This window comes from Sciurus vulgaris (genome assembly GCF_902686455.1).
Source record: "Sciurus vulgaris genome assembly, chromosome: 9".
Taxonomy (NCBI): Eukaryota; Metazoa; Chordata; class Mammalia; order Rodentia; family Sciuridae; genus Sciurus; species Sciurus vulgaris.
In genome coordinates, this window is record NC_136469.1 from 31,175,176 (window position 1) to 31,201,497 (window position 26,322).

A 26,322-nucleotide genomic window follows, 5' to 3' on the forward strand; every position below is an offset into this window, starting at 1 on the left:
CCTCAGCCTCCTGAACTGCTGGGATTACCGACAAGTGCCACTTCATCCCACCCTTCTTCCTCCTTCTCCCTCTCCTCCTCCTCCTTCTCCCTCTCCTCCTCCTCTGGTACTGAGCATGGATTCAGGGATGCTCTACCACTGGGCTATATCCCCAACCCTTTTTATTTTTATTTTGAGACTGGGTCTTGCTAACTTGCCGAGGCTCAAACTTGTGATCCTCCTACCTCAGCCTCCTAAGTAGCTGGGAATCCAGGTGTGTGCCACCATGTCCATCCCTCATTTTAAAAAATATATGAAATATTTCACAAATATTTGTGTCATCCTTATGCAGGGGCTATGCCAGTTTTTTTGTGTGTGTGTCATTCAAATTTTAATGTTGCAGAGGTGAACACTGTCATTTTTATGCCCTCCACGCCCGTGAAGTGTTAAGCTTTTTTGGTGATGTTGGGGATTGAACCCAGGTCCTTGCACTTGATAGGCATGCACTCTATCACTGAGCTACATTCCCAGCCCTAAACTTGTTTAAGGATAGATTTCATCAACTTATCAGATAAGGCAGAAAACTTGAAATCTGAGCTTTCTGATTGCTGATTTTACTGGTTGACCTTGGGCAAGTCATTTAAGCCCTCAGGTTTGGTTTCCTTATCTTTAAGACAGACACATCCATTCCTTCCAGGTTCTGAAGTCATAGGGATGTGGTTAAAAAGCCAGATAGTGCGCCAACATTGTAGCTCCAGAGAGATGAGCTCCGTTGCATTCAGTCGGTGAATATCATTCTCTGCTTTCCTTGTGTAGGGAGACAGGCTATGGGAAGTCTATCTGATGATGCTGGCTAATTAGACATTTGTACCTACACTGCTTAACTGTGTACCGAGTTGTCTGAACGTGATGGTGATGCTCCTGGGTAGCAGGTGTTTCACAAGGTGTTGTTTATTGATCATAGTCTTTGATGAACCTGTCTGCCAGTGTGAAGTTTGAAAATGGGTGTCTCACATATGTGCCTATACTCACGTATGTCTAAACGGAGTTTTCTTACTTAAAGTTGAAATACCTTTTGAAAATTGGGTGATTTGGTAAAGAGTAAGGAAAGCTATCATTTACATTTGGAAAAGAGTATCAAACTATCGACTTTGTAATTATGTGGTATTTTCCAGCTTCAAATGCAGGTCATGGGCCAAGTTAAAATATCATATATAAACCAAGCTTCTATTGTACAGTCTTCATAAAACAAGGTGAAGGTGGCGGGGGTAGGGGTTTAGGGAGTGAAAAAGACACCGGTTTTAGAGACATCTCTCTCTAGTTTGCATGTTCACGTTCAGGTGTGTTGTTGTTGTTTTGTGTGTGTGTGGTTTGTTTTATCTATAGAGTGAGAATAACAATAGCGCTTCCTACTATCATTATATTAAATATTACTTTGGAGGGGGAGAGAGGGAGAGTATTTCCATTGGGAATTATAGGGCTGGGGACAACTTATCAAATATTTAGAAAATTGAGAAATGAATTTTAGTTCATCCTGGTTTACCCTGGGATAGAATCCAGAACACTCTAAGTGGTACATGGAGTGGTGTTTTGTGTTTTGACTTCCCCCTCCCTTTTGCGCTCATGGGCTTCCTGCTTTCTTCTCTGTGTTCTCTCCTAATTTCTTTTTTTCTGGCATGATCTCTAACATATTGAAACCCCCTCTGAATTCACTCATTTCTCCACATCCTCCAAATGCACACATAAGAATACCAATAGATATTTCTTTAAAACTACAGGGGCTTGCACTAACTTTTTTCCCCTGGCTCTGTGGCAGATACATTTTAGTTTTTAATCTACAAACCTTTAGTTCCTAAGAAAACCTTTAGTTCTTGAGTCACACATAAAGATTTTAATTCAAAATTCTAATAATCTCCATCTTGCTTTTTGTTTTTTCCTAATTCCCATGATTTTTGGCTTTTGGGGCAACATCATCTTTTCTCTACCTTGCATATTAATGGTATGTAGAGGAAGAAAAATTTTTCTTCTCCTCTCTTACTTATCTGCCTGGGGCCTATGAATTAAGCTGACAAAAGACAGATTAACAGGAGAAAACATATATGAATTATGTTAATGTTATTGTTTTTAATTTTACGTACAGAAGGTTCAAAGAAAAGAAAAGCCAAGGAAGTCATATGACTTGGGGGCTTATATACCATTTTAACAGCGGGTGATAAATTGTGGCGAGCTGTCCTTAAGAAAAGGCGGGGGTGGACTGCAAAGGGCAGTAAATTGCAGAAAGGTGACTGGAAAATGTACAATGTCTGCATTTTAAGATTTGTTTAGTTAAGTTTTGTTAAACAGACTCATCTCCTTGCCATCTCCAGAGATTAAGAGCCTTTCTGTCTTCCTGGCGTAGGAGAGGGGCACCTTCACAAATGGACATTTCCTTTTCACAAAGGAATTTTATGCCAGTTTTAGGCAAGTGGGGGAAGACAGAGAGCTCCTTTTGTGTCTGCTGTTTCTCAGCAGCCTTCAGTTCAAAGTAATCCTTACTCCAAAGTGGCATATTTTACATAAGCGTATTCTGATCCCTTCGGATACAATAGTTGGGGAGACATATTGAATTTGATAAGAATAGAAAAGGCAAATATATGTTCAGATACAGTTATGGCTGAAGGTGTGAACAGACAACTACCTATAAGTATTTGTCCCCTGGGCCACCACTCAGCCTTGAAGCCCAGTAAGCATACCACTTCATGGGACACACCCTCTTCTAACTTGTTTTGTTTTCATGGTGAAGACAGGATTATTTTATTGATTTACAAAACAAACAGCAGCAGGGAGGGCTGGCTATGGCCATTTTGAGGTCACTAACTGACTTCCACCTGTTTCTAACATGATGCTTAGAGTGAAAGAGCCAGGGGTGGATTTGCACCTACGGATGATTATATATTTTTCCGTTTTGGTTTTTCTGTCTGACAGCAGCAGCGTGCAGGGTCAAAGACAGCCGGCCCCCCATGTCAGTGGTCTAGGATGGCCAGTGAAGGCACCAACATCCCAAGTCCTGTGGTACGCCAGATTGACAAGCAGTTTCTGATTTGCAGTATATGCCTGGAACGGTACAAGAACCCCAAGGTTCTCCCCTGTCTGCACACGTTCTGCGAGAGGTAAGCCTCTTTTGTGCTTGAAGAAGGGACTTGCACAAACTGACCTCCTACCACCTACCACAGGCTTCTTTCCCAGAATTCTGCCATGGCCTGTGGGAGACAATGGAGCTCTTGTGCTTCCGACAGACATCTAGAAACCCAGTCATGAGCTAACTTACTGTGTTTCAAACAATGCGAGGAGGAGAAAGCAACCAGGTAACTACTGGTTCATTTTCAAAGGAGGTGAAACATTAAATAAGTATTTTTGGATAAAAACATTAAAAAATTTTCCCTTTGTTCTTCATGAAATAATTTTTGCCAATAGCAAACTACAGTGGTAATTAGCAGTCCTTTGTGAATGTCAATTAAAAATCTATCATTTCCTCCCCTCGAACAGATCAGGGAAATACTGACATACTATATAAGGGGTCAGTTCACAGAATAGCACTCTTTCCCCAAAGATACTTCAGACACATATTAATGTCACTTTGGGACACTATGATGTCTTAGATAAAGAAAAAAAAAACTATATAAAATATATATGTATATATTATAATAATTATAAATTACCTTAAGAAAACACACATTCTTATTTATCTTTATTGAGAGGGTATTTTTTTGAAGAGTGGTGTTAGTTATAAAATACTTTTACCCCATTGTTTAACTTACCTTATAAGAAATTAGGCCATAAAAAGTTTGTAAGTAATTAGTTTATCTGTGGCCCATTTTAAGTATTTTCATAGTAAAGTTTACATGTTTTTCTTAAAAATAAAATGGTGATTATGTTTTATAGCATTTTGTTAAATACATTTTTATTATTACTTAATATACACAATTAAAACACTTCACTCCTTATGATGGAATAGGAAATCAGTACTTCCAATGGCTTCAAATGCATGCTGACTATAAATATCATCCAACTTAACACACGTTTGTTATCTGATTGTTGATTTACAATCTGATTGTTGGAAGGTCTCAACTGCAAAAGAATAACCATGTCCTTGGGGATGGTGCTTGGCAGAGAGAGATGGTAGATTTACTATTAGTAGTTGTGTTTTTTTGTTTGTTTGGGGTTGTATGTGTATGTGCATGTGCATGTGTATATATGAATTTTTGTTTGTTTTAGTGGTGGAATATATAGTGCAACAATACTTTTCATTTTATTCAGTTTACACTTTGGCTTAAATGCTTTGTAATTTATATTCCAAAATAATTAAATAGAGTGTGATTATTTTCCCCAACACTTACTGGGTATAGCTAAAACATGAATATCAACACATTGTCCATGTGTCCCTGTGCCCACACAGCACCTTCATTATTTGATTTGCAGCAGCTGGCATGATGCGGCATTCTTTATACCACATCAAGAGTCATTTGGGGCTACTCCATTTCTGCATTCAGTATCCCATCTTTTGTTGTTGTTTTTTTTTTTTTAATATTTTGTTTTACTACCATTGAGTCACAACCCCAGCCCTCCCATCTGGTTTTGGGGTCCTCTTTCCTTACACTCACTGGTGAGAAGAAGGCATCTGCGCTGTCCTGCATCTGGCCCCATGCACCCCTGATCCCTGCCCAATAACTAGTGGTAGAGACTTGTGAGCCCCCACCGTGGTGAGTCCCTCCAGAACGCCGTGCATTAGAATTATTCTAGCATCGTGCACATTGAAATGATTTCCTTTTGGAAGGAAATCCTTCCCTTGAGAAGATTTTATTTCTGTAGAGATGAACTTCACAGTTTGGCTCAGCGTCAGGAGACTGAACCCTAGGCCCCCTTGTGCTAGATATATACACCTGTAGGAAGCCATCCTTATCTCACAGAATCAGACAGTTCCCTGTATAGTTTCCCTGAGAAAATGGCTCCCCTAACTCCACCCTATCCTGTCCATCACAGAAGAAGCTCCTCCCACTCTGGGCCCCTTTACCTTTGTGTCTGTAAATAAAACAGAGTTGGGCTACTCCATGTTGTTAGAGGCCAGAGCTGGTATGCCCAGACCCATCACGCCGTCTCTCATTTAAAAGGAGTATTGACTCTTGCATGTTTATTGATTAGTTTATGAGTAATTGATTGATTTATAGCAACATCCTCCTCTGGCAGTTAACCCTTTGCTCATCCATGTGGGACGTGGCTGAGAGACCCCACACACATCTGGCTTCAAAGTTACTCTCTCACCCCACATCTTCTAAGACACCATCAATGAAGCTTGGAAAGAGCAAAACCAGACACCAACACTGGCCAGTTCCTAACTCCCTAGTCTCCAATTAATGTGACATGAAACCATGGGCAAGGGCTACACCAGAATTACACAGGAAACCATGCTGAGAAGGCATTTGCTCTAATCAGGGAAAGCTTCCCTGCAGAATCATCAAGCAAAAACCCCAAGGATGAGTACAAATTAAGCAAAGGGGAATGAGTAGAAGGAAAGGATTTCAGGCCTGGGCAGAGGTGCTGTAGTGAAAGGGACTGACCCTTCAGAATAATTTACAAATGCATGAGAGGAAGAGACCAGATATGTAAGTGCTATATCTTTTTAGGTGTGTAATCCGTGTTACCACGTATGGATTCTTCATTGATGGTCAGGGGAAGCCGTGGGAGGGTTTTCATATCAGGTGGGAGGAGGGGGAGATACAAATGGTGAGTTTTGAGATCTGAAAAGGTTACTTTGAGTGCAGAATGGAGAAGGGTCAGGGAGTATAAGCAGAGGTGACAATATACAAGTGAAAGCCCATTTCAGATGTCCAAGAAGGGGTGGTATAGCGAGAAGAAGAGAACTGGAGGGAACGTGGAGGGATCAGAAAGATACTTCGGAATCGACAGGCTTTTGTGATGGGTTCGGTACAGGAAATAAAGGTCAGTGGGGGAATGTCTTTCATGAATGACTCCTCGTTTCTGGTTTGCTTTGATGAATGGATGGAAGTGCCATTTTTTGAGATAGGAAGAGAAGGTGGTTTGGTTTTGGACGTGTTGAGTTTTAGGACCTGTGAGACATCTAAGAGGAGATGTCAAGAAGGCAGTTGATACTTGTGGAGCTCAGAGGAGACATCTGTGGGAGGAATGTGCCAGTGCTGTGCTTACTGCCGAGCAAGGGGACATACCATCCCAGGGGGAGAGGATCTCTTAGGATGGAACCTTGGTTAACTCCAAACTTCATGAACTCAGAAAAGATAGAGAAGACAGAGGGAGGATCAAGTGATTGTGGTGTCTGAAAGACAAGGGAAGATAGCATAGCACACATGTCGAGGCGAGGGACAAGGTCAGGCTTGACAAATGCTGCTAAGAAGTCTCAAAAGGTAGGATTGGAAAATGCCTGTCAGGTTTAGCTAACATCCATGACCTTGGCGGAAGCTGTTTCATTTCTGGTATTGATTCAGCACTGCCTACCTCTGTGAGACAGGAAAGATCAACCTTCCTTACTGTCAGTTTTTCCTTTTGGAAAATTAGGAAAATGGGGCCAAATCAGTGGTTTTCGAATTCCATTTGACTAAGCAGCAGGAAAACATTGAATAGTCTTTGTTGTTGTTTGTGTTTTATTTTTGCAGTGCTGGGGATTGAACCCAGGGCTTCACATATGCTAGGCAGGTGCTCTGCCACTGAGCTACACCCCCAGCCCCAAGTCTGGTTGTTTAAAGCTTGGGTTATGGTGGCAAACTGCCTGGGTTCCTGCTCTGCACTTGACCAAGTACCTTGGGCAGATCACTTAGCCTTTCTCTGCCTCTGTTTCCTCATTTTGCCTAAGGTGATGATATTAGAATCTACTTCATAGATTCTTTGGAAGTACTTCAGGTTTAGTGAGCAATAAATATGATGGTCATTATTAGTGATACATTTCTTTAATTAAATGAATTTAGTTGATGCCTGTTGAGGGGAGGAAGGGGAAGAGATGGTCTAACTCAATCTGGGTGTCCCATTCCTGCTTCACCCAAACATTTGCCCTCTGATGTGATTATGGTCTGTAAAATGAATTTCACTGTTAACAAAAATGTTTGACATGTTTCTTTCAAGTCCACACACATGTGAGCTTTGTGCTAGTTCTCATAGACTATTGCTTCTCAAATTTTAATGTGTGTGTGAATCACACATTGGGAATATGATCCTGTAGTCTGGATGGGGCCCAAGATTCTGCTCCCTGGGAGGCTGAGGCGGCTCACCCACGGACCACACTTGGGTGCCAAGACTCTAGAAAACACTATAGAAGTCAGTGATGCTTTTCTTTCCTTGAGCATAGCCATTTGCTTGGTCAGTTAACAGGACCACTGTGAGAAAAGTTAGCTGTTGGTTTTTGAAATATCATTTCCCTAGTCAAGGACCCTCTGAAAGGGATTTCTGCAAAGTAGCCTATATAATTGCTGAGAACATGGACGGAACATGCAGGAAGTGCTGCTTCCTTGGTCCCTTGGTCTACTGGGTACTGACTGTCCTCCCCCATCTGCCTCTGCAACAGGTGCCTGCAGAACTACATTCCTGCCCACAGTTTAACCCTCTCCTGCCCAGTGTGTCGCCAGACCTCCATCCTGCCCGAGAAAGGGGTGGCCGCGCTCCAGAACAACTTCTTCATCACAAACCTGATGGACGTGCTGCAGCGGACGCCAGGCAGCAACATTGAGGAGTCTTCCATCCTGGAGACGGTCACCGCTGTGGCTGCGGGAAAGCCTCTCTCTTGCCCAAACCACGATGGGAATGTAAGTGAAGGGGATGGTGGACACTGTCCAGGAGCCCGATGGCTTTGACCTTGGGCACATCAGATATTATAGTTAAAACACTCCACCTGGAAAGTGAGAGGGTTTTTTTTGTTGTTGTTGTTGTTGTTGTTGTTTTTTACCAGCACTTGGATTTGTTTGCCTACTCACTTTCTCTGATCAAAATTATTTAAATAATAAAATCCGTCTTCCTTGTGTCTGCTTAGCACCTATTGTTGGTATCCTCAGAAGAGCAAGTCAGTAGCTATTTGCAAGTTGGGCATAACTTGACCCACATAAACATCTGTGTCATAAATTATGGGTAAAGATATTTAATAATGGATATATTCTGCAAATTGAGAGTGATTACCAAGATGTTAATTAATTAGAGCTGTTTATTTTTCTTGGGATGGAAATTTTTCTCATACTCCCTTATGCCCCATTCCTTAATGATAAATAGAATTTGAGGCTGTGAATCATAGATTATGGTAATCTATCATGGATTAGAAGTAATAGATCATGGATTATGAATTGCAAACATTTTATGCTATTAGAAAGAACTACTATAAAATCAGTAGGACTTGTGTATGTCATCAAATAACTGATTCACTGCAGTTCTGTAACCTGAAGAGACAGCATTGTGTCATGGCCAAGAGCAGTGACTTTGGAGTCTGCTGGCCGAATTCAAATTCTGTTCTTAATCATATTCCCTGAGTCAGCTTTGGCAGGTTTATTAAACTCTCTGTGTCTCATTTCCTCTTCTGTCAAAAAGAAGTAATAACAATATTTACCACATAGGACACAGGAAAAATGAAATGTTTAAACCATATAAAGTATGCGGTAAGCTCTCAATAAAGGTTAGCTATTAAAATTCTTTCTTGGTCTGGGGGTGTAGCTGAGTGGTAGAGTGCTTGCATAGCACAAGCAGGCCCTGGATTCAATTCCCAGCACCATCCCCCCAACATTATAATAATAATAATAATTATTATCATTATTGTTGGTTTTGGGAATTGAATTGAAGGTCTTGGATAGGCTAAGCACGCGCCCAACCACTGAACTATACTGTAGTCTTAATATAATTTCTAATTAATGACTTCTTTCACTTTTTTCCTTATATATTGGCCACTTTTAAAGTATTTGAAACTGCTTATAATAAAAGGCCCATGTGTAATAAAACCACTAAGGCAAGCAAGGGACTGTCAGGGCCAGGTAATAATTATCAGCTGCTGTCCTGTGTGTTGACCTCATCTCACACCATTTTCTCTGACCTCCATGGGGTAGCCTCCCTGGCCTCCTAGGACGTGCCAAATGGTTTCTCACCACCAGGACTGACTGTCCTGTTTCTTCTGCCTGGAGTGCTGCTTGTTCTCCTTTATGTGGCTAGCTCATTCTTATCCTTGAACTCTCAACACCTTTCTCCTCCTTGGAGCAACCTTCTCCAATGATGTTGGCCAAGACAGGCCACCTCCTGCACCATGACCTTCCATCATGTCACTTCCTTCTTGCCCCCATGGCACTCACCACATCATCTGCAGCTTGCTTTTTTTTTTTTTTTAGTACCAGGAATTGATCCCTGGAGCACTTAACCCCTAAGCCACATCCCCAGACATTTTCTATATTTTTATTAGAGACAGGGTCTTGCTGAGTTTTTTAGGATCTCACCAAGTTGCTAAGACTGGCTTTGAACTCTTGATCCTTCAGCCTCAGCCTCCTGAGCCACTAGGATTATAGGCATGCATCTCTGTGCCTGGCTGCAGCTTGCTACTTAAGGGTCCTCTGGCTTTCTCTTTAGAATGTGAGTGCCAAGTGGACAGGGACCTTGTTCATTTACGCTCCTGCCCCCAGCACCAAATACGAAATATGACACATGGAAGCCAGTCTGTGCACATTTGTCCGACAGATCTGCCTAACAACTAAAAGCTAATTGACACATAAAAGCTAGACCTGAAAGAAATGGCATCCTGAGCTTTTTGGTAGCCCACACAAGAGAGAGACACTATGGATTATGTATCAGTCATTATTTAACTTAAAGCACGGGAGGCTATTAATAGCTATCAGGTGTTCCATGCTTTGCACTCCAAAAGAGAATCACCTGGTATATTTTGAAAACAGAACCATAAAGGGTGCCTTCAAAAGCAGTTTGAGTGTTCTTGCGGCCATTCCCACACTGGCTTTGGTGATACTGTCGGTCTCTTCCTGGAACTCACATTTTATCAGTTCTAGAAGGCCTTTCTGTCAGCCAGAGAGTCCCCTTCAATTACAGGCTAGACTCAACCTGTTAAAGAAGTTAAGTTGAGAAACATGAGGAGACCTACTGTAGGCGCCGGTCTAAATTGAGAATGTAAAGTAGTGAAAGTGTAGAATGAGCAACGACGGCAGTGGAGAAGGTGACATCACTAAGCAAAAGAAGAACGTAGTGGAATTCATAAATGGCTGTTAGCTGGGGGCAGCCCGAGCATCAGGTAGGGAGGTGGGGGCGGCCACAGGTGGACAGAAGTACAGGGAGGAGCCACGAAAGGGTAGGGGGAGATTGTGACAAGCTATGAATATCATCAAGAAAATGTTTGATTGAAATTCTGTAAGCAGTGTGAAAGCATTGAAACCTGTTAAATAAGAGGTGGATATTTCATTGGCTTTATGGAGGAGGAATAGCAGCAACTAAAGGTTAGAACACCGATTCCGAATTTATTTATTTTATATTTTATTTACTTACTTATTTGTATGTTTGTTTGTTTATTGGTTCTGGGGATTGAACCCAGGGGTGCTTTGACACTGAGCCACATCCCCAACCCTTTTTAATTTTTATTTTGAGACAGGATCTTGCTTAGTTGCTGAGGGTCTTGCAGGGTCTTAGGTTGGCCTTGAACTTAACAATCTTCCTGCCTCAGCCTCCTGAGTCACTGGGATTACAAACATGTTCCACTGTGCTGGACCGATTCTGAATTTATTGAGTTTTCCAAAGAGAGATGAGAAGAGATGGAGCTAGAGTAATATTGATGACCCTGGAAGAGAAGGCAAATTTCAGAGAAAAGCGTGATCTTTGCCTTGAGTATTTGCCTTCCACCGATGAAAAAATATATTCTAAATCCTGTTAATCTAAATGATTAAGATTGAGAATTTGTGAGGTTCAGTGATATACACCTGTAATCCTTGTTACTGGGGAGCCTGAGGCAGGAGGATTGAAAGTTCAAGGGTAGCCTAGGAAATTCAGCAAGACCCTTTCTTAAAATAAAAAGACTGGGGATATAGCTCAGTGACAGATTCACAAGGCCCTGGGTTTAATCCCCAGCATCACAAAGGAAAGGAAGGAAGGAAGGAAGGAAGGAAGGAAGGAAGGAAGGAAGGAAGGAAGGAAGGAAGGAAGGAAGGAAGGAAGGAAGGAAGGAAGGGAAGAAAAAGAAAACCATCCAATTCATTTATGATACCAAAACCTACTGAAGACAAAAAACTATTAATGATCCAACTGTGATAATAGCCATGAATTTCTTAATTAAAATACCCCAGCAAATTCTTAATATGTAAGAGAACTCATAGATTAAGAAAAATATGATCATCACAAAAGACAATGAGCAAGGAACTTAGAAGATCCACATGGGGAGGTTTTCTAAGTGGCCAATAACCATGTGTGCAAGTGCGTACGTATCTATACAAATATACACACACGGATATATATATCATACAAACTTCCCAAATAATCAAATCTTTGCAAATCAGCTACAATTTTTGGAAAAGATAATAACCAGTGCTGATGAGGAGATGCATGTTGAGACATTTTAATATGCCGTGGGTTGGAAGGGTAAATTGCTCTTCAGAAAGTTGATAATTAATTTAATAAAATATAATGAGCGTTTTCCACCATTGTTCATCTTTTAATATAGTAATTCTACTAATAGAAGTATTTCTAAGGAAGTAATTTGATATGAGGACAAAGATTTGATATTAAGAATGATTGTAGTGGGGCTGGGGATGTAGCTCAGTGGTAGAATGCTTGCCTGTCATGTGCAAGGCCCTGGGTTCCATCACCAGCAACACACACACACACACGCACACACACACACACACACACACACACAGAAAAGAGTGTTAGTTGCAATTTTTATATTTTAGTAAAAATTAGGAATTATCTAAATGTGCAATATTAGGAACATTGTTAACTTATGGTAAGTCCAGATAACAGATTGTTTGGTAGCCATTAAAACTGAGGGGGTTTATTTTTATTTATTTTGTTGCTGTTGTTTTGATACTGGGGATCAAACCCAGGGTCTCACACATGCTAAACACATGCTCTACCACTGAGCCACACTCACAGCCCCAATCAGATGTTTTTCAAATCACATGACATGTACATTTGATATATGTGAATACGTTTATATTTAGATTTTTTTTTTTAACTTGTAGGATCACAGTGTATACAGTATAGAAAGGAGAAGAATATTTTGTGCCGAAGAGACAAAAGTTGCAGAGAGAGTAGAAAAAGCAGAGATTTTTGTGCTATTCATCAGCCCAGTGTTCCCAGGAGCCAGGAAGTGTTGATGGGCTGGACATCAACCCATCTTGAGTCTGTTCTAAATCATGGGGAGCTATTGAATTTAAAGTTGCTAAGCATCGTACTGCCTAGGCAGGATTTGCATTAAATTTATTTCAAAGAAGCTAAAGATGTGAGGATAGATTAAAAGTAGAGGAACCAGACACAGGGGAGGTTCCCCACTTGGTAACCTGCTAGAATAACCCACAGAGGGGCCCTGGTCCAGACCCGTGGGAATTAGATTGGAGAAATGGACCACAAGAATTGATTGAATGAACTGGAGGGAAGAGGCACCAGTCCCAAGTGACACCGGGTGACTTCCAAGTGTGTAGCTTGGGTGCCCAAGGAAGCAGTGGTACTACCAACTGAGGTCAAAGTTGGGTCCTTAAAATTACTGTGAATTCTTATAAAATAGGACTATCCATCTCAGGGAAACCGTGGAAAGAGAAATCTGTTATCACTGCCTAACAGACAAATTAGAAAAGAATTCCTAAAGATGTATTTCCTGAACACACTTCAGCAATGAAAGATCTTTGGGTGCTTGCTAAATGGAAACACTCCCAGAGATGCTAATTCCAGCAAAGTTAAAGAATTCTTTAGCTTAAAACTTCCCCCTTCTTTTTACCAAATACAGCTCATCGCATCACATTAAAAATTAAATCTATCTAAAGAGTTTGACCCTCCTTGAGGTGAATGAAACTATTTAAAGTACCTTTCAAGCACTTTGCGATGCTGAGTCATTAGGAGTCTTTGAAATCATAAAATTTATAAGCCAGCAAGAGGCCTTGGGAAATGAGCAGCATGTGTCTTAAATCATTCTATTGTTTGATCATAGACTGTAGAAATTCAATACTGCTGCTCTGAAACAGGGGTCCTCATTGCATATTCAAGCCAAATGCATGCAATATTCTAGACAAATTGCTGCAGTTAATTGCCATGGGTAAATCTTTAAAAACAAGTCAAGCGTCTGAAGGTTAATAAAATCGGGTAATTAACAGCAAAGTAGGATGCTGCCATCTTAACGGCCTGGTGCTGATTAGCACGTGTGGCTAAAAGCCTGTCATCTGCTTTAAGTGCTGTGACACTCTGTCTTCTAATTACACTGCCATGGCAGTGCTGTCCAAACACAAAAGAAAAGCAGGAATAATGGTTAGTGATCTAAGAGGGTCTCTGCACTTAGGGCTGACACTTGAGCTCCTGTCTCCTGATCCAGGTACACAAACAACCGGGAAACTTTGTTACTGCTTGCTTAGGTGACCTTCCTGACAAGGATGGTAAGAGGATCAGTGGAGTAGACAAAGGGGAATGAAGGGAAGGGCAGGGGGATAAAGAAAGACAGTGAAACGAATCTGACATCACTTTCCTATGTTCATATATGAACACGCCACAGGGAGTCTCACCGTCGTGTACATCCACAAGACTGGGGTCCGAATTAGAATCAGATATATTCCATGCTTATATCATTGTATCGAAATGGACTCTACTGTCATATAACTAAAAAGAACCAATTAAAAAAAAAAAAAAAAGAATGCCTTGCCACTAACAAGTCCCCAGTTCCCCTACCAGGATCAACTGTTAGGGCCCTTGCAGAAACCTCAGGGTTAGCTGCAAGGTCTGACCAATCTTTTCATGTTAGAAATATACATAGTCCTGCGGATCTTCTCTTCTGATGTACACAAATGGTAATTACCTGTCAACAACAATAAGCTCGTCCTGGCCTCTGGCATGACCTTCCAGCCCTGGGAGCAGTGACATCATCTCACTGGGGATGGATGAGATGGATGAGCTCAGCTGAGTTGTACACTTTACACAATTCACTCTCGGCTTGAGCCATGCTGTCACCAGTATTTGTGAATGACCAGCTATTGACACTTCAAAATTATTTCAGGGCCTTTGCTCCCGAGACCCAGTTAGGATATTGAACTGGGGACAATGACCCAGTTCTCCTGCTCTCTCCTCAAAGCAGTGATCAGTTTGGGTGTCAAGGTCAAATTCACACAACATCACATTCAACATTTCAACTATTGAAAAGGGCACAATTTGTGGGTTTTAGTATATTCGTAAAGTTGTGTAAACATCACCACTATCTAATTCCAGAACACGTTAACATGTTCATCGTCCCCCAAAGAATCTCCATACTCATTAAGCAGCCCCTTCATTCTGTTGATGTGACACATTGTATGCAATGATTTCATATGTGAACCACTCTTGCTTTCCTGGGATAAATTCTACTTAATTGGTTCATATAATCCTTTTAATATGTAGCTCAATTCTTCTTGTTAGCATTTTAGTGTGTAGTGGGGGAGCTACTCGGGATTGAACCCAGCACTTGACCACGGAGCTACAACTTCAATCCTCTTTATTTTTATTTTGAGATAGGGGTCTAGGAAATGTGGCTCAGTGATGCCTGGCATGCATAAGGCCCTAGTTCAATTCCCAGCACCACACACACACACACAAATATTTTGAGATAGGGTCTCCCAAAATTGCCAAGGTTGACCTTGAACTTGGCAATCCTCCTGTCTCAGCCTCCCGAGTCCTTGGGGTTACAGGCATGCACTGGGCCCAGCCTCCTTTGTTAATGTTTTGCTAAGGATTTTTTTTAATCTATATTCATAAAAGATATTGACCTGTAGTTTTCTTCTCGTTGGTGTCAGGGAAATACTGGCCTAATAGAACAGCTTAGGAAATATTCCTCCTCTTCTGTTTTTTGAAGAGTTTGAGGATTGGAATTGGTTCTTTTTTTTTTTTTTTTGCCTCAAAAAGTGACATTTATTCAAAGGAAAAAAAAAAAAAATGACAAGATGTCCATCCCTTGGCTCCCTTCCCTCCCCCTTCCAGCTGCTCCTTAGCCCCCAGGATTGAACCCTGGCTGGAGCTAGGTAGCAGGACAGCCCCTCTCAGATGAGGTCAGCAACATTGAGGGGCATCTCTTCAATGGAGGTGTTGTAGAAGGTCTCAATGTCTCGAAGAGTCCTCTTGTCTTCTTCTGTCACCATGTTAATAGCCACACCCTTACGGCCAAAACGCCCACCTCGACCAATTCTGTGGATGTAGTTTTCCCTGTTGGTGGGAAGGTCATAGTTGATGACTAAAGAAACCTGCTGCACATCAATGCCTCTGGCCAGTAAGTCAGTGGTAATCAATACTCTGCTAGATCCAGACCGGAACTCCCTCATGATCACATCTCATTCCTTTTGGTCCATATCTCCATGCATGGCAGAGACAGTAAAATCTCGGGCATGCATCTTCTCAGTGAGCCAATCAACCTTCCTTCGGGTGTTGATAAAGATCACTGCCTGGGTAATGGTCAGGGTTTCATACAAGTCACACAGTGTGTTCAGCTTCCATTCCTCTCGTTCCACATTGATGTAGAACTGGCGGATACCCTCCAAGGTCAACTCTTCCTTCTTGACAAGAATCCGAATGGGGTCCCTCATGAACTTCTTGGTCACCTCAAGCACATCAGAAGGCATTGTAGCTGACAACAAAACCACCTGGGTATTGCTGTTGAGCTTTTGGAATATGTCGTAGATCTGGTCCTTGAATCCACAGCTTAACATTTCATCAGCTTCATCCAACACAAACATTTTAATGTATTTGGGAGACAGGTATCTCCGGTTGAGCATATCAAACACGCGGCCAGGGGTACCCACAATGATATGGGGAGCTTCCATCTGCAACTTTTGCACCTCAGCACGTACATTAGTGCCTCCAATACAGGCATGACAGGAGGCACCCATGTAATCTCCTAATGCCATGACCACCTTTTGTATCTGCTGAGCCAGTTCTCGAGTGGGTGCCAGTACCAAGGCTTGGGTGGCCTTTAGATCTAATTCAATCTGCTGGAGAATTGATATGGCAAGTGTAGCTGTTTTCCCAGTCCCAGACTGGGCTTGAGCGATCACATCGTAACCCTTGATACAAGGAAGAATGGCTCGCTGCTGGATGGCAGAGGGCTTCTCAAAACCATAGGCGTAGATGCCACAGAGGAGGGACTCCGAGAGATTCATGTCATCAAAGCTGTCAACAATCTCATCCCAGTTACTCTAGATGACGCCTTCAGGCTCCATCCCATCGGGGCCATTGTCTCTGGATTGGGAATCCTGACTCGCAGACATGATCCTTAGAAACTTGGGATTGGTTCTTATTTAAATGTTTGTCAGAAAGCTGGGTGCCGTGGTGCACATCTGTAAACCAAGCTACTGCAGAGGCTGAGGCAGGAGTACCTCAAGTTCAAGGCCAGCTTGTACAATTTAGCCAGACCCTATCTCAATCAATGAGTGAATGAATCAATGAGTGAATTTATCAGTGAAGCTGTTTGGTTCCAGGCTTTCCTTGGAACTTTTCTCATTATAAGTCTAGTCAGACTTTCTGTTTCTCCTTTGAGCCACTTTTGATGGTTTGCATGTGTCTAGGAATTTGTCCATTGCATCTAGGTTAGCAATTTGTTGCCATATAACTGTCCTTAGTACTCTATTATAACTCTTTTTATTTCCATGTCAGTGGTGATTTCCCTACTTTCCTTCCTGGTTTTAGTCATTTGAAGCTTCTCTCTTTTTCCTTGGTCAGTCAGCTACTTTTGTCAAAATTACATTATGTCCTTTCAGTCAAGTATAACTGTCCTCCATCTATTCTAACAACTCTGGCCTTCCATTGGTTTTCCATTGGATTTGACCGGCAGTGGCTAGCCACACTGGCCCCATTTCATTTACAGTTTGCAGGAAATATCTTCTTCCATCCTTCCACTTCCAACCTGTTCCAAGTGGGGTCTTTGGACCTACCAAGCTTTCTGAGAAGTCTGCTGTCCATGGTGAGTCCCTCTTGGATGTGATGAGTCACTCTGTCTTGCTGATTTCACGACTCTCCTTGTCTTCTAACACTTTGCTTATCAGGTATCTTATCAGGTTTGGATCTCTGACTTATGTACATGGAGTTTATTATGCTTTTATTATAGATTTGCATGTTTCATCAACATTTGGGAAGTTTCCAGCCATTATTTTATCCTCTTTCTCTCTCTCCTTCTAGGACTCTCTCATCTCACATTTGATGGTGTCCCACAGGTCTCTCAGGTTCTGTTACTTTTTCTTCATTCCTTTTTTGATTTCACGTAATCTCTATGGTCCTGACTCTTTCTTCTGCCCACTCACCTATATGGAATCCTTTTACTGAATTTTACTTTTTCTTTCTTTCTTTTCTTTTTCTTTTTTTTTTTTTTTTTTTACTGGGGATTGCACCCAAGGCACCTAGCCCCTGAGCCATATCCCCAGTCCTTTTTCCTTTTTATTTTTTATTTTGAGATGGGGTCTCACTAAATTGCTGAGACTGGCTTTGAATTTACAATCCTCCTGCCTTAGCCTCCCAAGCTGCTGGGATTACAGGCATGTGCCACCACAAATTTTACATTTTGGTATAATTACTTTTATAAAATTATTTTTTTAAAAAATTTTTAGATGTTGATAGACCTTTATTTTTTATTCATTTATTTATATGTGGTGCTGAGAATTGAACCCAGGGCCTCACACATGCAAGCGTTCACCACTGAGCCACAAACCCAGCCTGGTATAATTACTTTTTTTCTTTAGTTGTAGATGAACGCAATACCTTTATTTATTTTTGTGTGATGCTGAGGATTGAACCCAGTGCCTCACATGTGCTAGACAAGCACTCTACCACTGAGCTACCATCCCAGCCCTGTAATTACTTTTTTGACTATAAAATATTTCTATTTGATTCCTTTATATAATTTTTCTCTTTATTACTATTCCATATTTGATGAGACATGGTCTTATCATTTCCATTAGTTCTTTATTTATGTTTTTTTTACTTTGGGTTGTTTTTTAAAAAAAAAAAAAACTATGAGAAAAAATATATATGAGTTAATTTAAAATCTAATAAATTCTGGGCTGGGATTGTGGCTCAGTGGTAGAGAGTTTACCGCAAGCATGAGGCCCTGGATTTAATCATCAGCACCACAGAAAAATAAAATAAAGGTATTGTGTCCATCTACAACTAAAACAAAATATTTTTTTAAAAAATTAAAATAAAATCTAGTAAATTAATCTAATTAATTAGCTAGGTGTGGTGGCGTCCACCTGTAATCCCAGTGGTTCTGGAGGCTGAGGCAGGAGGATCGCAAGTCTAAAACCAGCCTCAGCAACTTATAGAGGAGGCCCTCAGCAACTTAGGAAGACCCTCTCTCTAATTAAAAATGTTAAAAAAGGGATGGGGATGTGGCTGAGTGATTGAGTGTCCCTGGGTCCAATCCCTGGTACCAAAATAAATAAAACAATCTAGTAAATTCAACCTGGGCTTTCTGAGAGACGATTTCTATTAATTTCTTGTATTATGATGTGGACCATACTTTCTTTTCTTTCCTTTTTTTGTCTTTTTATTTCATTTTGTTTCTTTTTGTTAGATTTCCTTTTTTTATGCCTCATTTTTTTTTTTTTCACACAAACTGAACATGTAAAACATTATTATAGGGACTGGGATTGTGGCTAAGTGGTAGAGCGCTTGCCTGACACGTGTGAGGCACTGGGTAAAATCCTCAGGACCACATATAAATAAAGAAATAAAATAAAGTAAAGGTATTATGTCCATTTACAACTAAAAAATATTTTTAAAAAATAAATAAAATAAGTTATTATTGTTTCAACTCCAGAATGCAGATTCTTCCTCCACCTTATGATAATTCGTTGTTTCTTATTACAGTGTTTTGTTTGTCTTCTTGTTTGGTGAGTTTTCAGAACTACTTTTGTAAAGCCTGTGATTTTTATCATGTGCAGCCACTAAAATGTTCCACTAGTTTAGTCTAATCAGCTAGTGATGCAACAGATTTCTTTACTCTGCCATTTCCAGTGATATTACTCCTCTGCCATCAACTGTTTTAAATTATTAATTTAAATGAGGGTTAGTGATAGCAGCAGATGCCGAGTGTTTCTTGTAAGTAATGGGCTTTTTACATTTTTAGTGGCTAATGTTACTTTATATCTGTTTCTTTCTTTTTTTCTTCCTTTTTTTTTTGTATCCTTTGTCATCTCATTCCCCAGGCTGCTGGGTAACTTCAACTAAGAACAGGAAAATTCAACTAATATGGTATATGTATTTGTGACTTCTCAATACAATATGGACACTGATTGCCAAATAAAATTTGCCCTGGGCTCAGACCCACTCCAGACGTGAGGGCATGCTCCTTTCTCCCAGTGTGAGCCTTGAGTGACATGAAGTGTGCCAGTGGATTGAATAGCCCCGTTAACGTGTCCTCTTCCCCCTGTCCAGACACTGTGTCAGCCCCAGCATCCTGACTCACTTGAGGGAAGAAGTCTTTTCACGTTCTGTTCTTGGACTCTCCTTTGCTATGTATGGTTGTCAGTGGTCTACTTAAGGAGGATTTCCTGAGCACTGATTGTGAAAGTGAAATATTATGAATCTAGTTATACACACAATCTAGAAAGAATATGTTCTGATGAAATGAATCACCTTCTGCTGAAGCCATGAAGTGACAAGCATCCTCAGCCTTCATGAGAATTATATATATTTCACAGATCCCTGACAATGATACTATTCAAAGGAAAATCTCAGAATTGAGTGAGGAATGCTCTTTTATGCTCTCTTCTATCAGCGAAAAGAGGAAACCTCAGGTTAAAAATATTTTCAAATAATGAATACAATACATATGATACAGGGTTTATAAGTTCTTAACAAATATTTGCATTCCTAAAATAATTTCTAAAAATTTTATGATAGGAAGTTTAATATGACACTGCATATAGCTTTAGATCACCCCATCTATTGGACATGTGAAGGAGTATCAAAGAATAGAATGTAAAATGCCATAAAGAACCCAGGTGCTGTCTTCCACAGAGAGCATTCCTCTCATTGGAGAAGAAAAGATCCTTTGGAAGGGTTCCTTAGCTCATCTAGTCCTTTGGCAAAGAATTTTTCTTTTTCTTTTTTTTTTTTTTTTTTTTTTGCGGTACTGGGGATCGAACTCAGGGCCTTGTGCTTGCAAGGCAAGCACTCTAACCAGCTGAGCTATCGCCCCAGCTCGGCAAAGAATTTTTAAACAATTTCTAAGTGCTGGGCCTTCTGCTGGACTGAATCAGACTTGTACCAAAATAAAGTTTGAGTGTCTAGCATCATAATCTTCCTATAGAAGATTTGGATTTTCATTTGAATTCCCAAATACTTATCATTGGAATGTGTAGAGAAATGTTTTTGAGCAGAAGCAGAATAAAGAATGGAAACTTCCAAGTCTCAGTCCAAGCACACTCCTAAGTAGTTTGCAAAGGAGTAATACATGCAAGGAATTAATACACACAAAAATTATATAATACATACACAAAATATATTCCCCTAACTAAGCATGTGCCTACTTCAAACCATGATGAAACATGAAATCTAAAATCTGGGAGATGGTGTGAAGGACTTTGATCTGAATCTGGTTCCTTGGGGAAGATGTTTCCAAAATGGTATCAGCAGACTGTTTTATTCTTGGGAGAATCAGCTCCAGAAAGTACTTTGTAAAATAATGAGTCTTAGTAAGACAGGGGGTGTCCTTTGGTTGCCCTAACACCTACCCTCCAAATCATGGCTAGGAGGACCCTCTACCCTCTCATTCACTCACTCAGTGGTATTGAGTACCCACTACAGACAAGTTATGACCTAGGCTCTGGGTAGGCAAGTTCCTGTGCTCAGAAACTTAAAACCTTAGAGTTAATATCTGGGTGCCATGGTTCACGCCTATAATTCCAGCAGCTCAGGAGGCTGAGGCAGGAGAATCGTGAGTTCAAAGCCAGTCACAGCAATTTAGCGAGGGCCAAGCAACTCAGCAAGACCCTCCATAAAAATGGTCTGTGGCTCAGTGGTTCAATCCCTGGTACCAAAAAAAAAAGTTAATAAATAAGGTCTGAGTAAAAGTGCTTGGTGGGTGCATTCATGCTGTGAAAACCCATCAAACTATATATTAGGATTTATGCCTTTTCTGGTACATGTGTTAATACTTCAAGAAACAACTGCCCCCTCAAAAAGAGCTTTGTGAATTCAAAATTAAAAGCTGTTACTTCTTGCTGAGAGCACTGGGGACTGCCTCCACAAGGAAACTAACCTCCAGGATACAGTGGTTTCATTTTCAGGGAACCAGATAACAGCATCTTCATCATCAAAGCAGCTGTTACTTATTAAGAATATATTTTGAACCAATGCCAGGCATCACTGAGTTCTTTGTGCAAACTAACCTACTTAATCCTCATAGCAGCCTGGTGATGTAGGTTACTATTGTTGTCTACACTGACAGAGGTGGAAGTTGAGACAGAGTAAGGTTAAGTAATTTGTTAAGGTCTTCCAACAAAATAAGTGGTGGAGTCGAATGCAGACAGCTCAGTCCAGCTCATCTCTGATCCAAACAGATGCCATTTTCAAAGTGTGGTCCGGGAACCTCTGTGGGTTCCAAGACCCTTTCCAGGGCTCCACAAGGTCAATTCTGTATTCACAATACAGCAATATGAAGATATTATCTCATTCTCTCAAGAGTGTACAGTGGAACTTTTGAAAGGCTGTAGGAGAGGTGCTGTCCCAACAAAATGGATATAAAAGTAACCATGAGAAGCCAACAGTCTTCTGTTAAGCCAGGCACCGCAGAGATTTAAAAAACTGGACAATGCTATTCTCAATTTTTTTTTTTTTTTGCTAGTGTAGCTTTTTTCATAAACTATATTATTCACAATGTTTGAATGAACATCTAATAAATTAATACTTTACATTTTTTCTCAGTTTTAATTTCTTTTTCTTTTTTTTTTTTTTTTTTTTGGTACTGGGGATTGAACTCGGGGCACTTAACCACTGAGCCACAACCCCAGCCCTTTTTTGTATTATAGGCATGCACCATTGTGCCCGGCTTCAGTTTTAATTTTTAATATTGCAAATATCTGTAGATATAATCCACATACACAAAGGTTCTTATGAGTTCTTAATAATTTATAAATAGTATAAAAAAATCCAAGACCCAAAAGCTTTAAGACCCTACACAGTTCTGCCTTAGGAAGTAGCTACCAAAAATCTGACTGTATGGCCACAGCAATAGCTTTGGAGTTGGACCCACCTCGGTTTGTGATGTGTCACATAAAAGTGTATTGCTCCTGCCTGGCACAGTGGCACAAGCCTATAATTCTAGCAACTCAGGAAGCTGAGGCAGGAGGATCGCAAGTTCAAGGCTAGCCTTAGCAGTTCACCAAGGCCCTAAGTAACTTAATGAGACCCTGTCTCAAAATAAAAAAAGGGAGGGGAGGGACACTGGGGATGTAGCTTAATGGTAAAGTATCCCTGGTTCAGTCCTCAGTAGCCCCTCCGCACAAAAAATTTATTCTTCCTCTTCTGCCATGAAGCTGGGCATAATACTGCCAGCGATGTGGGGTAGAGCATGCAAGGAAACTGCTTGCTGCAGGTGAGCACTCAACCAATGGCCATGAACTTGGAACTTTTCTTGTGTTATCCGCAGGTGATGGAATTTTACTGCCAGTCCTGTGAGACCGCCATGTGTCGCGAGTGCACCGAGGGAGAGCATGCAGAGCACCCCACGGTCCCGCTCAAGGACGTGGTAGAGCAGCACAAGGCCTCCCTCCAGGTCCAGCTGGATGCTGTCAACAAAAGGTGCGGCCTCCCTCCACCAGGCTCCCCAGCCTGGGCCCATGGTCTCCGGTCTCAGCATAGTCATGGGTTCATCTCAGTCATAGCTAGATTTTCCTTTGATGACGGGTCTGCCATCGTGAACTAGCGAGTGGTGAAGGTCTTCCCTGCCCGTTGGCACACCTCCAACTGTCTGATGTTTGTGGCAGCATTTTTTGTCAGAGTCTCTTAGATTAAGTGAATGAAAGTACATTAAAAAAAAAAAAAAAAGAAAAGAAAAGAAAGTACATTCAAGGAAAATGCTCTCAGGAGATCTCTGAAATTCATGCCTGAAACTGGGCACTCTGAGGAGCTCCTGAGCTGCTGTTCTGGACACACTTATACTGGACACACTTTTAGGCCCATTGGGGCGTCACTGGCTCCTCTCTGTGTGAGCCCTGCAAAATGGTGCTAAGCAGTGAACACTCAGTTTTCCTGCTTCCAATTTCTTTCTTTGGCATGGACCTGAGGAACAGAGCAGCCGTGCTAGGCATGAGAAAGACAGGAGCCAGGAACTTAACAGCCAGTTGAAAAGCAGTCAGAACAGTAAATCTCATTCTGATAGTCAATAGTTGGAGTGAGAAAACTGTAGTTATTCTATACTAATGACAAGAATTTGGAAACTTATGAGAAGTTCCCAGGAAACTGAATTTAGATAAGTTTTCACTTGGTTGGGGAAAATGGTACAGCTATATATTTAGAACAGTGATTCTCACCCATGGGCAGTTATGTTCCCCCAGGGTACTTTTGGCAATGTGTGAAGACATTTTTGCTTATTGTGACTGTGTGGAGGGTTGCTTTTGCCATCTGAGAGAGGTCAGGATGCTGTTAAACATCCTACAATGCCCAGAACAACCCCCTGAAAAAAGAATTACCTGGCCATAATAGCTTTTCAAAGACTTCTTTTTTTTTTTTTTTTTTTTTTGACCTCCAAGTCTTGGTACCACCAAGTATTAAAATTAGAAGGTAGATTGAAATAGATGTGGAATCTCAAACTTTCATTCATTCTGTCATTCCATTATTTTTAAAGATGATGAAAGGATTAAAAAAATGTTTTGTTGTTTTGACAAAACAGAGTGTTTGGAGAGACTTTGGAATACTTCCAGAGTGACGTTAAATAATGATCTTATCAATCATCCCCAGGCTCCCAGAAATAGACTCTGCTCTTCAATTCATCTCAGAAATCATTCATCAGTTAACCAACCAAAAGGCCAGCATTGTGGATGACATCCATTCCACCTTTGATGAGCTCCAAAAGACTTTAAACGTGCGAAAGAGCGTGCTGCTTATGGAACTGGAAGTCAACTATGGCCTCAAACACAAAGTAAGGCTCTGTTCTCGTAGATGTTCTAAGAGATATGGTATTGGGCATTTCACAGCCACCGGCTTGTGTTCTGACAGCAGGAAAAGGGACCCGAATGGGTTCATCAGTGTCCCCCACTGTACAGTAACTGGATTTTCATTCAGTAGAATATCTGGCTTTTTTTTTTTTTTTTTTTTTTCCTATTCTGTTCTCAGCAGAACTGTTTGATTCTGTGACCTTAAGTAGCTATTTATAATTTAACAAAGGCACGGTTGAGTATCATGTAATGCTTTCAGGTTTAGGGTTAATCTGGATTGTTTTCCCTCCTTAATTATAATGTGGACTTGTCCCTTAATTGCCGTCTCATCCACACCAACCTGTTAGTCAACTTCAAAGTGAACCCTGACTGCATTCTTTGTTTAACTCTGCATGTCTGTTCACAAAACCGGGGCGGAAATGTGTCTGATGTTCAGTTGTGGAGACTTCTCATCTGCCTGGTTTCTGTCCCTTTACAAGGCCATGGGGGAGCTTTGAACATTCAGGAAAGATACCGAATAATGAATGTTTTAGGTGTCCAACGTGGCAATTTGTTTCCCATGCCCTTGGTTTCTGTTATCTAAACACATGATCCAAGCAACACATGGGTGGGTCAGGAGGCAGGGCGAGTCGGAAGGGAAATATCCAGAAGGTATTGGGAATGCAACTTAGGATTTTGCATTAGAGCTGGGTTCACTGAGTTAAATGGAATGCCACTTGCTCTGAGCCTCCTGTGTGGGCAGGGGTAGAGTGAGGTTCTTGCGGGAGGGGGCACTGCCCCAGCGAGCCTGGCAGGAGTCCCCAGGCAGAGCTAGCTTCCTGTAGGAAGCGCTCACCAGCCCTCTGTTTTCCGCAGGTGCTACAGTCGCAGCTGGATACTCTGCTCCAGGGGCAGGAGAGCATCAAGAGCTGCAGCAACTTTACAGCGCAGGCCCTCAACCATGGCACGGAAACCGAGGTGTTGCTGGTGAAGAAGCAGATGAGTGAGAAGCTGAACGAACTGGCCGATCAAGATTTCCCCCTACACCCGCGGGAAAACGATCAGCTGGATTTCATCGTGGAAACCGAGGGTCTCAAGAAGTCCATCCACAACCTCGGGACCATTCTAACCACCAACGCTGTGGCATCCGAGACGGTGGCCACCGGCGAAGGGCTGCGGCAGACCATCATCGGGCAGCCCATGTCCGTCACCATAACAACCAAGGACAAAGACGGCGAGCTGTGCAAAACCGGCAATGCCTACATCACGGCTGAACTGAGCACCCCCGACGGGAGCGTGGCGGACGGGGAGATCCTGGACAACAAAAACGGCACCTACGAGTTTTTGTATACCGTCCAGAAGGAAGGGGACTTCACCCTCTCTCTGAGACTCTACGACCAGCACATACGAGGCAGCCCGTTTAAGCTGAAAGTGATCCGGTCGGCTGACGTGTCTCCCACCACCGAAGGCGTGAAGCGGCGCGTCAAATCCCCAGGGAGCGGACACGTCAAGCAGAAAGCGGTGAAAAGACCTGCAAGCATGTACAGCACCGGGAAGCGAAAAGAGAACCCCATCGAAGACGATTTGATCTTTCGAGTGGGTAAGCAGAGGGTGCACCGCTCCTGATGTCCCAGCCAGAGGGGGCTTTGGTTAAGGGGTGGCTGGGGAAACCGTGCAGCTCAGAACTTACACCAGCAGGGCTTGGGCTCTGTGGGTATATTTTATTAGGCTGACTTCTGCAGGCCCTTTCTCTTGTGGTAGTATTTCCTCCTCCTCCATCTCTCCCCCTCTCCTTCCCCCACTTTCCCTCCCTCCCTCCCTCCCTCCTTTTATTTTCTTCCTCCTCCATCTTTCCCTCTTCCTCCTCCTCCTGTCCCTTCTCCTTCTCCTATTCTTTGACTTGCAAGTACTGCATATTCATTGTAGACAATTAGAAAAATAAGCAAAAAGAGAAACAGAAAATTAACAGCACCCATAAATTCCAAAGGAAGTGTTGGCAGTCTCCCCCCACCCCATGGGAGTGGCGGAGAAA

General features: G+C 41.7%; 2 protein-coding genes across 10 annotated transcripts in view; one reads left to right on the forward strand and one right to left on the reverse strand.

Moving 5' to 3' along the window:
* TRIM2 (tripartite motif containing 2) overlaps positions 1 to 26,322 on the forward strand; it is a 133,379-nt gene that overhangs the window by 70,766 nt on the left and 36,291 nt on the right. For 5 of the 9 annotated variants that reach the window (XM_079153423.1, XM_079153421.1, XM_079153426.1 and 2 more), the window contains exons 2-6: positions 2,944 to 3,128; positions 7,547 to 7,784; positions 22,805 to 22,956; positions 24,115 to 24,295; positions 25,167 to 25,890. In XM_079153423.1, the coding sequence (XP_079009549.1) occupies positions 2,944 to 3,128; positions 7,547 to 7,784; positions 22,805 to 22,956; positions 24,115 to 24,295; positions 25,167 to 25,890 (1,480 nt within the window). The remainder of the gene's footprint in view (positions 1 to 2,943; positions 3,129 to 7,546; positions 7,785 to 22,804; positions 22,957 to 24,114; positions 24,296 to 25,166; positions 25,891 to 26,322) is intronic. The other 4 variants (XM_079153424.1, XM_079153422.1, XM_079153429.1 and 1 more) reach the window with 1 other exon arrangement.
* Positions 15,102 to 16,430, reverse strand: LOC306669444 (eukaryotic initiation factor 4A-I-like). The gene has a single exon (XM_079153451.1). The coding sequence runs from the start codon at positions 16,317 to 16,319 to the stop codon at positions 15,495 to 15,497; it is 825 nt and encodes a 274-aa protein (XP_079009577.1). The 5' UTR covers positions 16,320 to 16,430; the 3' UTR covers positions 15,102 to 15,494.

Coding starts and splice junctions, on each gene's coding strand:
- LOC306669444 (XM_079153451.1), bottom strand. CDS start 16,319: ATGAATCTCTCGGAGTCCCTCCTCTGTGGCATCTACGCCTATGGTTTT.